The sequence below is a fragment of the Vipera berus genome, assembly GCF_964194415.1.
Source record: "Vipera berus genome assembly, chromosome: 1".
Classification (NCBI taxonomy): Eukaryota; Metazoa; Chordata; class Lepidosauria; order Squamata; family Viperidae; genus Vipera; species Vipera berus.
The window spans coordinates 300343798-300359726 of record NC_138202.1 but is presented as its reverse complement, the minus strand read 5'-3'; the positions used below and the strand labels follow the sequence as shown (position 1 = coordinate 300359726).

The 15929-nt window shown below is 38.8% G+C and overlaps 1 protein-coding gene across 2 annotated transcripts in view; it reads left to right on the top strand.

Moving 5' to 3' along the window:
- The window catches only part of MOCS1 (molybdenum cofactor synthesis 1), a 38773-nt gene extending 35648 nt beyond the window's left edge, over window positions 1-3125 (top strand). Inside the window, exon 11 of one of the 2 annotated variants that reach the window (XM_081312956.1) lies at window positions 1458-3125. In XM_081312956.1, coding sequence (XP_081169082.1) covers window positions 1458-2332 — 875 coding nt within the window. In that variant the 3' untranslated portion in view covers window positions 2333-3125. The remainder of the gene's footprint in view (window positions 1-1457) is intronic. The other variant, XM_081312957.1, reaches the window with a different exon arrangement.
- Window positions 3126-15929: the final 12804 nt, after the last annotated feature.

The window sequence follows — 15929 nt, the reverse complement described above, 5'->3', positions numbered from 1 at the left end:
AGAAAAACATCCCTGAACCGATCACTATTTTAAGCTTTTGTTTAGCAAGTGTCTTGATATTTAGCTAAATCTTCTTTTTAAACTCCCATTATTCATAGTACTGCCCTCAGGAACAGTATGGTAGTACATATTTGCCATAATTTCAGCTATTTAAAAGCTTTTCTCATGTTTCCCTTAATTTTCTGTTCTCCAAGCTAAACATATCTGCACTTTTCAGCCATTCTTTATTTGTCATTTCCTGTTGGATAATATCTGGGTACACTTTTAGAATCTCTATAATCTATAGCTTTAAAATTCTAGGCTTTTTGTGCAAGGGATTTTTAATTGGGGAGGGATTGTGTGGTCATTAATGACTCTGAAGTTGCCTTCTAGGGGTGTACAGAAATGTTTCAAATTAGAAATACTCCATTGTTTTGACTTCAAAATGACTTTTTCCAACTATCTAGGACTCAACACACTTCCAAAATGGATGGAATAATCTATCTTGAATTTGGAACAGGATGTTTTAAATTGAAATATTATTATGCACACCCTCTACTTTCTAATTTATCTAATACATCTGAGACAGATAGATTTTCCTACTTCCATTTTAAAGGACAAGTTAAGACTGCTCATGATTATAGAGGAAAGAATTTTGCGGGATAGTATTTGACTTATATTCTACATCAACAAGAGATCCCATTTGGGTTTTTCATGGAGAAATTAGAAAACACTTGTCACTCAAATTTTGGTGGGATGTTTTTTTATGGTTTATGATTTTATAGTTAGTAGTTTTATTGTTGTGAGTCCCGTAGAGTTGTATTTAAGGTAGGCAGCCATACAAATTTTTGAAATAAATAAAATCTCACCACTACAGTATGTATGAATGATGTTTCTATCTACTGCTTTTCAATTGGAGCAGAAAATTAGCTGCAAACTTTAGAATGGCTTCAGAAAGCCTAATTCCATCAAGAAATACAGCAGTATCTGAGGAAGTCCTATACCTAATTGGTTATATGGTTTGAGTTTCTGTATAGGTGGAATTCTGGAACAGGATCTCTGCCACCTTTGGCGGTTATCATTGGTTTTCTAAACACGGTTCTGGGCACATCCATTGCCAACTTGGCCTTTCATTTTCCTTGGATTATTCCCATGCTGCGTATGCAAATTGCATTTGAAGTACCTAAGATTTTTTAAATACAGATTGTCATGTAACATGGGGAGTTGTTATTCAAAAATCAGTGCCAAGTCCTATCCAAGCACAGAATTAACATAGTCCTTTGAGTTGTGGGCAGCTACTTTGATAAGAATCCTGGGAAATTTAAGAAAAGATTCCTTGTTCAGAAGGCTATTTTTTTAGAAGGTTTATTTTTCTCTCTGTGCTTTAGAGGATTTTGTTTAACTCTGCGTAAAATCAACAGTAGTTTTTCTCTTCTGGCAAGCTAAACATCGAACTTTTATTGCTTTTTTTTCCCCAGAGGCTACATCAAGGTTATTTCCACTGCTCCAAGATGCCCTGCAAGACCAAGCAAATTTGAAGGAGTGGAGCCTCATCCAAGGCCATTGCCTGACTCTGAAAGAAAGTTTATTCAAACATATGGGGGAAAAGTTTAAAACAAATATGTTTACAGGACACCATGCCTTGCCAGGATCTTTCTCAGCACGACAGCTTGCATCAAGGATTCCACAGGCTCAGCTCGGTAGCAATTGCTTTCTTCAGAAGACTTTGAGCTGCAGCTTGAATGAAAAGTGCCTTTGGACGGGGACTCCTCTTTCCAAACAGGCTTCCCATGTGACTAGAGACATTTGTTCCAGGATGGTAAGCCAAGCAGAGAATTGTTGGAGATCTCTTTCAAGTGCCAAATGTCTGGGTGCCTCTGACTGTTTAACCCACGTTAACCGAGAAGGTCGGGTATCAATGGTAGATGTTGGAGGAAAGCCAGACTCAGAAAGGATTGCAGTGGCTTGTGCTGTGGTCCGTCTGGGTGCAAAGGTATTTAACTTGGTGCAGCAGAACCAAATTAAAAAAGGCGACGTGCTGGCAGTGGCCCAGATAGCTGGAATCCAGGGAGCCAAGCTAACAAGCCAGCTCATTCCACTGTGCCATAACGTCCCACTGAGTCTGGTTGAGGTTACTCTTAGTCTGGATGCAGAAAAACATACCATAGCCATTCAGGCTCTGTGCCGCACCCACGGAAAAACTGGGGTGGAGATGGAAGCTTTGATGGCTGCCAGTCTTGCTGCTTTGACCGTGTATGATATGTGCAAAGCGGTGAGTCATGACATAGTCATTGAAGAAGTAAAACTCCTCAGCAAGCAAGGAGGCCAGAGGGGTAACTTTAAGCGAGACTGATTAAAAGTTTTTATTCAAGAGATCGACATACCTTATCCTCGGAGTGCAATTTTAGCAGCAGCATCTCCAATACTAATAACCAAAATTCTGATCATTAAGCTGACTAAATCCTAACCTGTGGTTTCTCTTGTTCTGGCTAATAACATAGGCTTTGGTCTACTCATTTGCCTGTCTTCATGTATCAACTGACCTTTTTGCCTGTGAGTTCTAAGCTCTCTCACTGCTTTGATTTGCACGTGTTTAGCCCTTTATTCTGATTTTGCGCAAGGTTTCAGCCTTCCATCTCCTTTTAATTGTCCTAAAATATACACACAGCAGGATTTCAGTAAGAATCTTCTGTTTGAGAATATTCAGATCCAGAATTCTCAGATGAATTATGATTTTAATATCATAGCATATCCAAACCCTGGAAAATATAAACTGATTCACCTGGATCACTCCCAACTAGACCAAATATGATTTGGAATAGTAATTTAATTTCAATTTGTCTTTAAAAATGGAAGGTAAATATTTGTTGGTTAGGAATAGTTGCAAACTAGTCTGTATACACTCAAAAAATACAGGTTCCCAATAGTGCTAAGCACAATTCCTTGCACAATTAACCTTGTTTTCCAGCAGCAAATTTACAGTTTTGTGTTGTTGTTTTTTGTCTTCAAAAAAAAAAAGACTACTCGCATGCTGTTTTCTAGGCAACATTTTGGAAGAGGCTTGTCATTGCTTTCTTTCTAGGGGTAACTATTATTTAATTTTCTTCTAATATTCTAGTCTCCCTGATGATTAAAAATCATTTTCTGTCATCAATCTTAGACATCTTTCTCTTCTCTAAGGTGAGAAATGACATGTTTTCTGTAAAGACAATAACTCACCACAATAACTTTCTACAAAAAATATATATATCCTATCCTATCCGTAGTAGCACAGTAGGCCCCCTTGGATGGAGGGATGGTGATCTGAAATCTCCTATGTGTCTTTGTACCCTGACCTTATTGTTGTTGCTACCATCTTCAGTATCTTTTAGCAAAAAAACCTGGCATCTTCCTACCTAAACCCAATGTGTAGGAGAGTTAAGGTTTTTATATATTGTTATTTTCTGGCAATTATTATGCAAAAGTGAGGGGAAAAATTACAGGTAATCCTCAAATTACAACCATAACCTTTCTTGCCCCAGTTGTTAAGTGAATCGCTGCACTTAAGTTAGTAATACAATTGTTAAGTGAATCTGGCTTCCCATTGACTTTGCTTCTCAGAAGGTTGCAAAAGGGGATCACGTGATCCCAGGATCCTGCAACCGTCATAAGCTAGCTGCCAAATGTCTGAATTTTGATCATGGGAATGCTGCAATTGTCCTTAGGGTGAAAAACGGTCATAAGTCACTTTTTTCAGCGCCGTTGTAACTTTGAACGGTCACTAAACAAATAGTTGTAAGTCAAGGGCTACCTGCACTTTACTGCCCACTCCTGACGATATGCCGTAGAAATACGGAATTAAGAGTATTGGCTCTCCTCTGGAGATAAACCGATTTTACAAGGTATAGACAAACATTTTTTTTTAAAAAAGGCAAATATTGAATCCAGGTAATCTATGTTAAAAAAGATAAATTTCAGCATTCTAATACAAAGATCCAGCAACTGCAAAAGAATGGGGTAAGGAAAGGATCCAATGGGACATACCATAATAAATGTATAGATTCCAGTAGATCAGTGCTTTTCAACCTTTTCACCCATTGTACCACTTTTAGGATATGGCAACATCCGAATACCACCTATCTCCCGCTTAGGCTTGTGCAGTGCTGCCACCAGTTCAGCTCATTCCCCTCCCCCGCTACCACTTTTCTAGGATGGTCGCGTACCACCTGCCAGGTGCCAATGTACCACAGGTGGTACCCGTACCACTGGTTGAAAAGCCCTGCAGTAGATCATAGATGTCAAACTCGCCACATCGTGTGACGTGTCGTGATGTATCACGATGTCATTTGCATTACCAGAGCTGGGGTAGGCGTGGTCTGTGTATGATGCAACCTGCCCGCGAGCTGGCAGTTAGACGCCCCTGCAGCAGATAGTAAGATGGCCTGCTGAAATAAGCTTATACTAGTTTTAAATGGTTTCTTGAATGATTGGTTTGAAGTGAGAAAAATACAATATCCTTAAATTATGCAGAGGCGTAAAAAGGATTACAACACACATGAAATAGTTCTTCGCATAGTTCTAACTAAACATTTATTAAACTTTTCTAGAGAATAGACTTTAATCAGGGGCTGGATGAAAAAGTTGGTAGTTCTATCACTTCCACCTGAGCACAACACTGTCTTCCTTTTTTTCTCCTGAGGTTCTACCTACAGTTTCCTCAAAATACAAAGCTGCCACCATCTCCTGGAGAGAGACGTGGTCTAGGGCACAGGTCTGCAACCTGCGGCTCCGAAGCCGCATGCAGCTCTTTCAGCCATCTCCTGCGGCTCCCAGTCCTCTGCCATGTGCAGTCCAAAAAAAAAAGTGGGACTAAAAAAGTTCAACCAATCAATTCAAATATGCAGGGTAGGTGCATATCTCGCCTTGGCTCTACTCTTCAGTTAAACCCTGTTCTGCGCATGTGCGCATGTACTGTACGTGCATGCGCACATATTTTTTGCGGCTTCCAGTTTTTCCTTTTGTGAGGGAACCAGTTCCGAGTGGCTCTTTCACTGTTTGAGGTTGCTGACCCCTGGTCTAGGGTAAATCCCTCTTCTGCATATGTGCAGAAGCCCATGCCCAAGAGAAGAAAAATGTGCCCTGGGTATGTCTAAGCCTGACTGGCATGAAAGGCTGGAAAACTGAATGTTAGATTAATTACAAAATCGGTCAGTCAGTGAGTAAAAAAGCAAACAAACAACTCTAAATCCCTAGATGCTCAACGCCATTATAGTCTTCATATTAACATTGAAGTGGATGTAATTGCAAGTAAGGCACTGGGATTGAAACAAATAGGACAAAATATCCTACGTTTCTGGCCACAGATGCATTTTTATTATTTATTTATTAAATTTTCTAGTCCATTTTTTTCCTGCCTAGGAAACTTTCAGATGCAAGAGCCTTTAGACACAAACCAGACTATTTTAGTTCTGAACATTATTGCTTTAAAACTCATTAATAGCATTTTACAGGAAAGTAGTATCTTTTTCTGCTCTCCTACAGGATTTGGAGGCTGCAGCTTGGGGCTCATTTTGCTAATACTCCTCCCACTGTTTGCTTCGCATACATTTGCATAGCAAATACTCCTTTAAGTACACAGAAAAAGGTTTTATTCAAGTCAATTAGAGTTTATGCAGAGGATAATCAGTATTATTCTTTCCCATTATAATACACAGAAGTCGGTTTCAAGGAGAGATCACTTTGATTCTCTTGAGTGAAAAACCAAAGGCCATTGATAAAATAGTGAAATAACAGTGGCACCAAGACACAGTTCTGCATAATGTTGGAATTTCTCATATTTAATGAACCTTAGTTTTACATCTGATTTTCAAACAGGTGTTTTCATGTAACTTACAAAGGAGCAGATACTGATCAATTATTGTTTGTGCTATACAGTAATTTATTATAAAGTATTAAATCAAAAGCAGTTTTGAAACAATCAAATGCTGCACTTGCGGTGATATTTGGAACCCAGCCATTTTCAGTCAGATGTGATAAAAACCTGGTCCATTCATGAGGAGCAGACTGGGTAAAAATTGCTTGTTCTATAATTGCACTTTAATCAAGTCCAAAAAAAGGATCGTAAAGAAGTGCCTACATTTTGCTTATTGTGCTTAAAGGTTAATTGAAAAGTGACTCTTTTTCCATATTTATTTTTAGTTGATCAGAATAATTATCACAATTTCCTGGAATTGAGGGAAATAATTTAAGAACATAAATAGGTCTGGAGTGGCACTCCCCACTCTAGCCTGTTCTGCATTGCTTCGGCTGGGATAAACACATTGGGGCTTGATCTAGGATCGAAGGTTTGTAGAAGAATTCTCCCACTGCGAATGTGTCTGTTATATAAACCCAAGGGCAGACTGATTTGTTTGCTTGAAAGAGATAGGGTTCTTCCCAATACACCAAAGGCACATAGGAGGAAAACCAGAACGTAACAAATTTTGAATTACCTTTAAATAGTTCCACATAGTTGCTTTTTCCCATTTTTTTTCTTCATAAATCTAATCCAAGGTGAAGGAATTTTATCTTCACTGTTCATTGCCAATGCTAATTACCACTAGAGAGATCGGACAGGACAGATAACCCTTGGGTTACCACCATCTTTCTTTGCAAGAGGAGACGTGCTATTCAGAGAATGGATTGAGCAATCTCAGGAAGAATCTGGAAATGGATTGTAGAATGCAATTTACTTTTCCCTGCAGTAGACTTTTCACACTATTTCCAAATAAAAGTATTCTCTCCCCCCCCCTAATTGTTTATGTAATTCATAAATTACTGTTTTCACCAAATACTATTCTTGGATTAAATTCTCCTTGCCTAAGTTTGCCTGTTGTAATGTGTGTAAACATAACGTCAGTTGTATATTACTTAGTAAGAGCAATAGTTCAAGTTTATACTTGACAAGGGGGCCTTAATCACAGGCTGATTGCTGTGGTCACTCCTTGTTTCTTCAATTGCATGGGCTAGTTACATGACACCATTTAATGGAGCCTACTGACCAACTGACTTTTTAAAAAAAGCATAATTTGAGAGATGCATATGCTTGTGTGACATCTCACAATATTTTGGCTAGTTGAAATATTTTGTTTTAAAATTGATTTAATATATACATTTCCTGGCTCCTAGGTCAAACTGGGATGTGTTACTGCAGCCTGAAAAGATTGTTGGCACCATCTCTCAGTGTCTCTTTACAGTTGTTCTGTTTAATGTATGTTTCTCTGCATCTGAGTAATTTTAGCTAGAAGATTTTAGCTTTAACCTTGACTGGTTTTTTTAAAAAAATGTTCACTGAATTTCAGTTTTGTATGAGAACAGAAAATAGCTATAGATACAGAAAGATATGGTGTGTACTCCTTGTTATTCTATTTTTAATCTTTATGAATTGAATGAAGTATGTCACATTTGCCCTTATCACAGAACGGAAATGAATAGTTGCTGCTTCACATTGCTATGTATTTTCCTACATGCCTTGTATATGGTGAAAAGTAATAACACATTTTTTATAAGTGCACTTGATAGCAAGCATAGGAAACGTGTATGAAACATATCATTAGATTTTGCTGTGGTGTCAGAGAACTCAAGTGTCTCGAGATCATTGAATCTTGTAGAAGTCTCTGATGAAATGAGAAATTGTTCTGCACACATTCCTGTGATACGAGAGATAAACAAGAATGCAACTGTGGGAAACTGTTTCCTCTGCAGCAGTAACAGCTTCTAACATTACAGGACAATGGCTTGTCTTTGGGGTGTCCGAGGACTGCTAAAATCTTAATACATTTTACCTTGAGTTGTTTGACTATTAAACTTTCAGCCATTAAGTCTGTAATTTAATGTAAACAGTACAGGGCAGCAAATACTTATATTTAAAATGTATATTTTCTGAAGTTTGGTTTTTCATGCATAAATGTAGTGACACAATGTATACTAAAAAGGCTTCAGAATTAATTTTATTGAAAGAAAGCTCAGAATTTACAATGATTCAGTATGCATTGTGTTGATTTCTGAAAATAAATCTGTGCACTGATAAGAGGGTATTGAGATAGGCTTGTTTTAAAAAATTATAACCCTGTTAGTGAATAAATTAGATTTCCTTCTTGGGGTTTTGGGAAGGTAGTCTTAATTTTTTTTTTTTTTGCTTTTCAGAGTAGCTAATGATGTTTTTTTTAATGCTTTCATTATACGTCTGTATAATAATTATTGGATATACACACAAATGGGAATGGTTTACAAGTAATGAAAAGTTTATATGGATTTGCTGAGGTTGTACTAAGAATGTTCCGTTCTGTATTGTCTTGTTTTTTAAATAAATAATACACACAGCGGAAAGGCGCCTGAACTGATTTGTTACAATATGCACTCTTTGTAGACAAGGTAGTCTATTCAGGGATAGTTTCGGCAGGGGAGAATTCTCAGGATTCACAATATCTCAGCTTGCTGTATAAAATCGGGCAAAATATTAAATTGAATAATGATGCAGTGCATGAAAAATGAATTAATGTTTGGTGAGTTAAAATATTTGGGGTTAAAGGAGATGTCAAAGGAAGTTTGACAAGTAAAAAGTGCAGTTTTATTTGTATACAAAATTATAAATGCCTATCTTTTTGAACATTTGTTTTAGAAAACATTGAAACAGGAAGCATGTTGGTGTATTTTAGGAAATGGGAAAATCATTGCTAAACCTGTATTGCATTATTACCTTAGGAGGAATGGCCTAAAAATCTTTTCAGTGAAATCAAAATTGTAATATCACAAAATCTATAAATACTTCGGCTTTGTTCTGTGTCTATGTGAATTACCTGGGAATGTATTTTGTATCTGGGAATTATCTGTGTGAATTACCTGGGAATGAATTTATATGTATAGAAGACCTCCAAAATCCCTTACAACTCTGTTATTCTATGTTCCATGTTCCTGTTACTAATAAATCATAAAAGGAGGAACTACAGAAGAAAGGCTACCTTCTTATGTCCCAGAACAAATGATCAGGTTAAAATTCCAACGTTTTCTAATAAAACCATGAGATGGAAACTATTTTAGACTGATGTTAGTGTTGTTGTTGGATCATTAGGACAGCTAGTGGAAGATTTTTAAAGAAATATATAGTTCTTTCTTCTAGTATTGATTCAAAGTTATTAGGAGCCATGGTGGCGCAGTGATTAGAATGCAGTATTGCAGACTAACACTGCTCACTGCCAGGAGTTCAATTCTGACCGGCTCAAGGTTGACTCTGCCTTCAATCCTTCCGAGATCCAGGTTGTTGGAGGCAACATGCTGACTCTTTTAAGTTGCTCAGAGAGAGCTGTGAAGCACTACGAAGCAGTATATAAGTCTAAGTGCTATTGCTATTGCTACTGCTTCCTTATGCCTTTTGAGACAAGTTAACTTATTAAACTCAGAGTTAGGGTGGGGGGAGCAGGGAAGCTTCTGCTTCTGCTCTCAGTAGCAAGAGCTTTTTCATCCTCTTTACAGAACTCTGGGCTGATGTCATTTGCTTTAGGAACACAAATGCCTTTCCCTCAAGAGTTAAGCTTTAGTAATTTCTGCTTCTGAAGCCAAGTCATGGTGATATTATAAGCTATATCTGTGTGTGGCATTGACTGCTGGTTGAAATCGGCATTGGAAAGAAAATTGGGAGGGTGTCCTTTGCAGATTCTAAGTAATAAACAGTTGAGTAGAGGTGATAACTCTACCCACAAAGTCTCATGTCTCCTATTCTGGCTGGCAATTCGGGAGACACTCCATCTTTTGTCCAAATTTAATTCCACTTGTGGTTGGTAGAACAGGCAAAATGTTGCCAAAGGCTCCATGCTTTTGGGTTCATAGAGAATTCATGCAAAGCTCAGTTATTCTTATTGGCAGAAAAGGCCAGAGCCAGGGAAAGCATGCAAACATTCTAGTTTGGTGTGGTGGGTAAAGTCGACAGAAAAACATTTGAGGTTTTTTTTTTAAAAAAAATGGTTGAATTAGATGCGGAGCTGTGAAGATAAACATTCTAGGAGGGAAAAAAATCCTTCATGTTTAATTCCAGCAAGATGGAATGACTCTAGATTTAAAAGATAACTGATGTTCCTTTGTTCTGGATGGGATCATACACCCCTGTGCAGAAAAGTCCAGGATAATCTGAGAGTCCCACAAGGTGCGCCAGCTGCTGAGAGAAGCAGGTGACAGTTGTGTTCAGGAGGGCTAATATTGGTGCCAGTTGCATCTCATTCTGGCTTGGGAACCACTTCTTACAGTCACATATGCCCTAATCACCTTTTGGTCAAACTGTTGCCACTGTATATAGTAGTATATATTACTAAAACACTGGTGCCCATTTGATGCTTTGTAACATTCAGTTGGGTGAAATACTGCATCATAGAGCAAAACATTGTTAACAAAGGTACCTCGAACAGGCAAGTTGCAGAATGCTGGGACCTATTATTCCCAAAGGAATGACATTTGGGGAAATTTATGCCCCTTCAGCACTGATGTGCTGCTGCTGTTGTTCAGCGTTGCTGTCACAATGAACCACAGTTATGTGGTCCTCATTGTCAGTGTTCCCTGACAGCTTCCCACAATTCAATGGAGAAGCTGGATAGGAAAGCCCTTTGTCCCTTTCCCACGAGCAAAGTCTCACACAACTGTATACTCTCTGCAAGTCCCTCCCTTCCCCTACACAACAGGAGCCAGATACCTGCTTGCTTGGAGGGGAAGGAAGGAAGGAAGGAAGGGAGGGAGGGAGGGAGGGAAGGAAGGAAGGAAGGAAGGAAGGAAGGAAGGAAGGAAGGAAGGAAGGAAGGAAGGCTAAATAAGAACTTGAATAAGTAGATGCATGGTTGGCTTAGAATACTGGCAACTCCTCCATTCTAAGTTTCCCTTCTCTGCATGGTCACATGATCCAAACCACAGCTTATGCAACCTGCCCTTGGAGTGAGACTATTTGTCTCAGCCAACATGGTGAGGCCATCTCACTACTGCCAAGTCGCCTCTGCCAACTCACCGCTGCCAAGCCGTCACAGGATACCTCAACACGGCCAATTTGCCACAGGGAACACCCACCTGCCCTGTCTTTCCTAATTCCTACACAGACAAACAACAGGAATGAATGTAGAATCTCTCTCTCACCTACACACAAGTATGCACCTCTGTGGTTAATCTTTAGGGAGAAAGTATTTAGTGCACACAAACAGATGCAACACATTACTTCCTTACACCGATGAAAACAGAGCTGCTTTCTATTTTCACTGCTGGTAACAAGGTTGGAAACAATCCAAGAAGCCAGGCTCTGCTATCTTGTTTAAACTCTGGAATCTTGTTTTGTCACTCTCCTAACCCTCTTTCATATCCAAATGTTAACCCAATGAACATTTTTCAAGTTGAACACATTGTCAAAATGTCCCGAACAGATTAGAATTCCAACCTAAGGAAACTGAACTTCCTTAATTGGTTCAAAGGATATAAAATTGAATAATTTTGCTTCATTTGTTCATTTAGTTTTGATTACAATATCATATATTGATAGTGAATGCTGGGTTTTTTATCTCTAAGAGAATAACAATGATTGTGTGCCCAGCACGTTGCACTCTGTCCATATCCAATTCAAATATGAAACACTGGGTGGCTGGCCCAAGGTTGCTGTTTCTCAATCTAATCTTATTTCACTGAGTTGTGAAGATAAATGGATCTGGGAGTTATTCACTCTCCCTCAAGTTCTTTGGAGAGAAGGTAATGTTATATTGTAATTAATACACAAAGAAGTCGTTGACATGTCAATCAAGTCAATCTTTTAGAACAGGGATCCTGGAACCCCCGGTCCATGGTCTGGCGCCGTCCATGGTCTAGTTTCCCCCGTTAATTCTGCACAGTTTCATGAGAGCAAACACAGTACCCCAGGAATATGCAATGCATTGTGGTATGTTCTCATGTCTATCACTGTAATAAGCTACATCCTCCATATGGCATTCAAAGACTTTTACAAAATGTTCCTCTAGCCTTGCAGTGTTAGTTCTCCTTTCTTAATGCTCCAAGTAACCCCTCCACACCCCTTGGTGTTGCAACTTGAAATTGATTCAGTCTAACAATACTATATACTCCATAGCCAATTCTCTATCAAAGGAGGCATCCAAACTAGTCTGAATATGGAAGATGTTATCCACAAGGTTTTATAGTATATATGAAATGTGTACTATGAGCTGATTTTTATTAGAGCTTGAGATGGGTGTTTTGAACACCATCATTTGCAGAGGATTTACAAATAGAAACATAACATTTGAGGTTTAATTGGTCACAACATTCCAATGTAAATTAGAAATTAAATTAAAAACATTACAAATATTTGTATATTTCGCAAAGGCTTGGAAGGCTATCAGCAAATGAAGAGACCTACTTATAATTGAATTTAGGGAATGTAACAAATGATAAACAGACTTTCCTGTTAGATGGGACAACAGTCACCTGATTCCTGTGTGGGTTGGAGATGTAGAGATGGCAGAGCAACCTTTTGGGGGTTGAGTGGGCACACAGGCTTTTGTTTTCACTACACTTTGGAGAGCATGGCCAGTTTTAAAATGTTGGTACCACTTTCTCCAATATGTATCCCCATTTTCTATGCCCACTTTTCTTCTTTTCCCAAACTGTTTTTTTCCAGCTCCACTTTACTCTTCCCTTACAATAAAAGTTATTTCTTTTTCTTTCTTTCTTCCTTTCCTTTCTTTTGTTCTTTCTTTTTTCCTTTTTTCTTCCATATACTTTTATCACTAAGCTTGCTTCCTAGCAAAAGACCACATTATAGCTAGTGACACTTTCTTTAAGTAAAAAAATAAAATAGAATTTCATGAAAGTCTAAGGCTCTGGCTACAAAAAACTAGATCTTTTCTTGAAGTGATTCTTCTTATGGAAGAACAAATGATCTCTAATTATTCTCTTCCACTAAATATAATCTAGAGTGTGTTGATTGGGAGGGTTCAAGTATTTTCTTTTGGAACACTTGTGCTCCCATGCTGATAGAATTTTTTTTATTTCCATTGTGAGAAGATTGTCTTTACAAACTACCCTACGCCTGAAATATTATTTATAGACAAGATCTTTTGATTTCTCGCCGTGATGTCCCGTTGCCTGGAGGCGGTCCAGGTCTGGATGGGGAGAAACAGGCTTCATCTCAATCCCGCCAAGACTGAGTGGCTGTGCATACTGGCATCTCGGACTAACCAGTCCATTCCACCTTTAATGATGGGGGGTGAGGTGTTACCCCCCGTCGATAGGGCTCGCAACTTGGGCGTCCTCCTGGATTCGCGGCTCAGTTTTGAAGACCATATAGGAGCCGTGACCAGGGGGGCCTTTGCCCAGGTTCACCTGGTGCACCAGTTGCGGCCCTACCTGGACCGAGATGCCCTGCGCACAGTCACTATGCGCTCCTGACCTCCCGATTGGACTACTGCAGCGCTCTCTACATGGGGCTGCCCTTGAGGAACACCCGGAGGCTTCAGCTGGTGCAGAATGCAGCCGCGCAGGTTGTGATGGGGGTTTTCCGATACTCCCACGTAACACCTCTGCTCCACGAGCTGCATTGGCTTCCGGTTGCCCTCCGGGTGAGATTCAAGGTGCTGGTGATGACCTATAAAGCCCTAAATGGCTTGGGTCCAGGATATCTGAGGGAACACCTGCTGCTGGCATCAAGCTCCCTTCGTCCTGTGCGCTCCCACAGGGAGGGTCTTCTCAGGGTACCGCTGGTAAAAGATTGCCAGCGGACAATACCTAGGGGGAGGGCCTTCTCTGTGGGTGCACCGGCCCTTTAGAACCAGCTGCCTGTAGAGCTTAGGACTGCCCCTGACCTTCGCTCATTCCACCGGGACCTGAAGACCTGGCTCTTTGAGCTTTCTGGTCTGGACTGAGAGTATTAACTGGGGTTTCAATTGTATTGTAATTGGGGTTTTTATTTCAAGGTTAATGTAATCATTTTAATTGTTTTTATTTTTTGTAATTTGCTGTATTGTTTTAAAAAACCTTGTGAACCTCCCTGAGTCCTACGGGAGAAGGGTGGTATATAAGTCTAATAAAATAAAAATAAATAAATAAAAATAAAATAAATTGCTTAGATGCAGTATCAGAGAGAAACCAGACATTCAATTAGTTGACTATTTTAAAGTGAGAGAGTGTTCTGGATGAAGTGAATCACCTGCCTTTATTCATAAATGTTGGCTGGCATTTATATCCTTCATTTTTATTTTAATTATTTTATCAATTTGGTCAGCTAGCTATAGACTATTGTTGGATTTTTTTCCAGATCTTGCAATGAGATTTCCTAATTAAAATGTTTGTTATTTAGGGTAAGGCTACCAGCTCTGGGCTACAAAAATATTCCAAGTGACTATTAAATGACAATACAGACTTTTCTGTTTCTCTTTGCCACTCTCTAATGGTCATTCAGAATTTTGCAATCCATATTTGGCATCCTTGTGATGCTTGCTTCAACGAAGATGCAATAACAGGACTGAAATGGGTAGAGCTTTATTAATACACTGTTCCCCACTCTATTAATATATTTAACTTAGATTACATATAGTACAAGAAACCTAATTATCAAAACCTGGGATGATTTCGAGGCCCACAGCAAAAATTTAACTTTGTTCCCATTAAAATGTGTTTTGTGCTCTTATAATATTTACAAAAAGCACCACAGTGTAATAGTATATTGGTGACTGAGTATAATAAACTACTTGAGTTGCAAGAACTGAAAAAAAATCTTATTAGCAACTTACTCTAATCTAACTTTACGAGATTGGAGAATTCCCTTATGTAAGAGTTGCTCTTTCAAAACACAGTCCTGATTGGATGTACTTATTCCTTAAGCTTTTCTCGTCCCCACCCTCTCAATAGATTTTGAAGATTACTGCATTAACAGAAAGTGTTAATCCACCCTGGATAGGATGACACTGTTATGAAATGAAAAACCAAACAATAAACAAGTTTAGTGAATATTATTAGAGTTTATTGCTTAAATATATTTGGCTCCACTAACAAAATAACTCATTGAAATAAACAGGGGCAACATCTTTTTTTTTCTTTTTAGTGTTACATTATATTCTTATAAAAGGTGCAGATAAAAAGGATGCTACATGGTTTGTACATTTAATTCAGGTACAGAATTAAGTTGACCAACAAATGAGGAGACACCACAGCATTAGAACAGTGTGACTTGAATAAGAAGCCCTTTACTGGTTGTGGATGGGGGCACTCCAGAGACAGATGTTTAAGATCGCTTAAGGCAGATTAGTTAATATATAAAAGGCTGGGATTCTTCCACTTATTTCTCTGCTTATAGAAGAGAGAAGAATGGCAATTTCTAACCATTTTGGAACATGAACTATCAGATAAGCCAAAATCACTCACTAGAAAAATCCATCTCAAGTCTTCGATGTAGTCTTACATTCTTGCCTAGAATATGGCTGAGAGGATGGAGGCAAAAATTGCATATTTTGTAAATGTTTCCACAAAAGATAGAAAAATGATAGGGGAAGGCATTGCGACTTGCTTATTCCTCCCCAATTTGGCTTTGAGGTTAAAACATCACCCAGGCACTGGCTCGTTGTGTGTCATTTATGCGGGACTGACATTACCTCACACTTTGGATTTGATTGGCAATCCATTTGATCGCTATGAGTCTCATATACTACTGAAATAGAACATACTGTAAGCCATTCTGAGCAAAGAAACTTCCCTTTCTGGAGATACAGATCCCATCTGTGGTACTGGGATAAAAGGGAATATGCCCAGCCCTTGTCTGCTCTGTCCATGGAGTACCAAGACATCACTCAGTTTGCTCATAATGCCCTGGTGCAGTCTCAATAGTCATGGCTGTAACATGGTGTACAGACAAACACACACACACACACACACACACACACACACACGCAAACTAAAACATGGCAAAATAAATAGAAGTGTAGCAT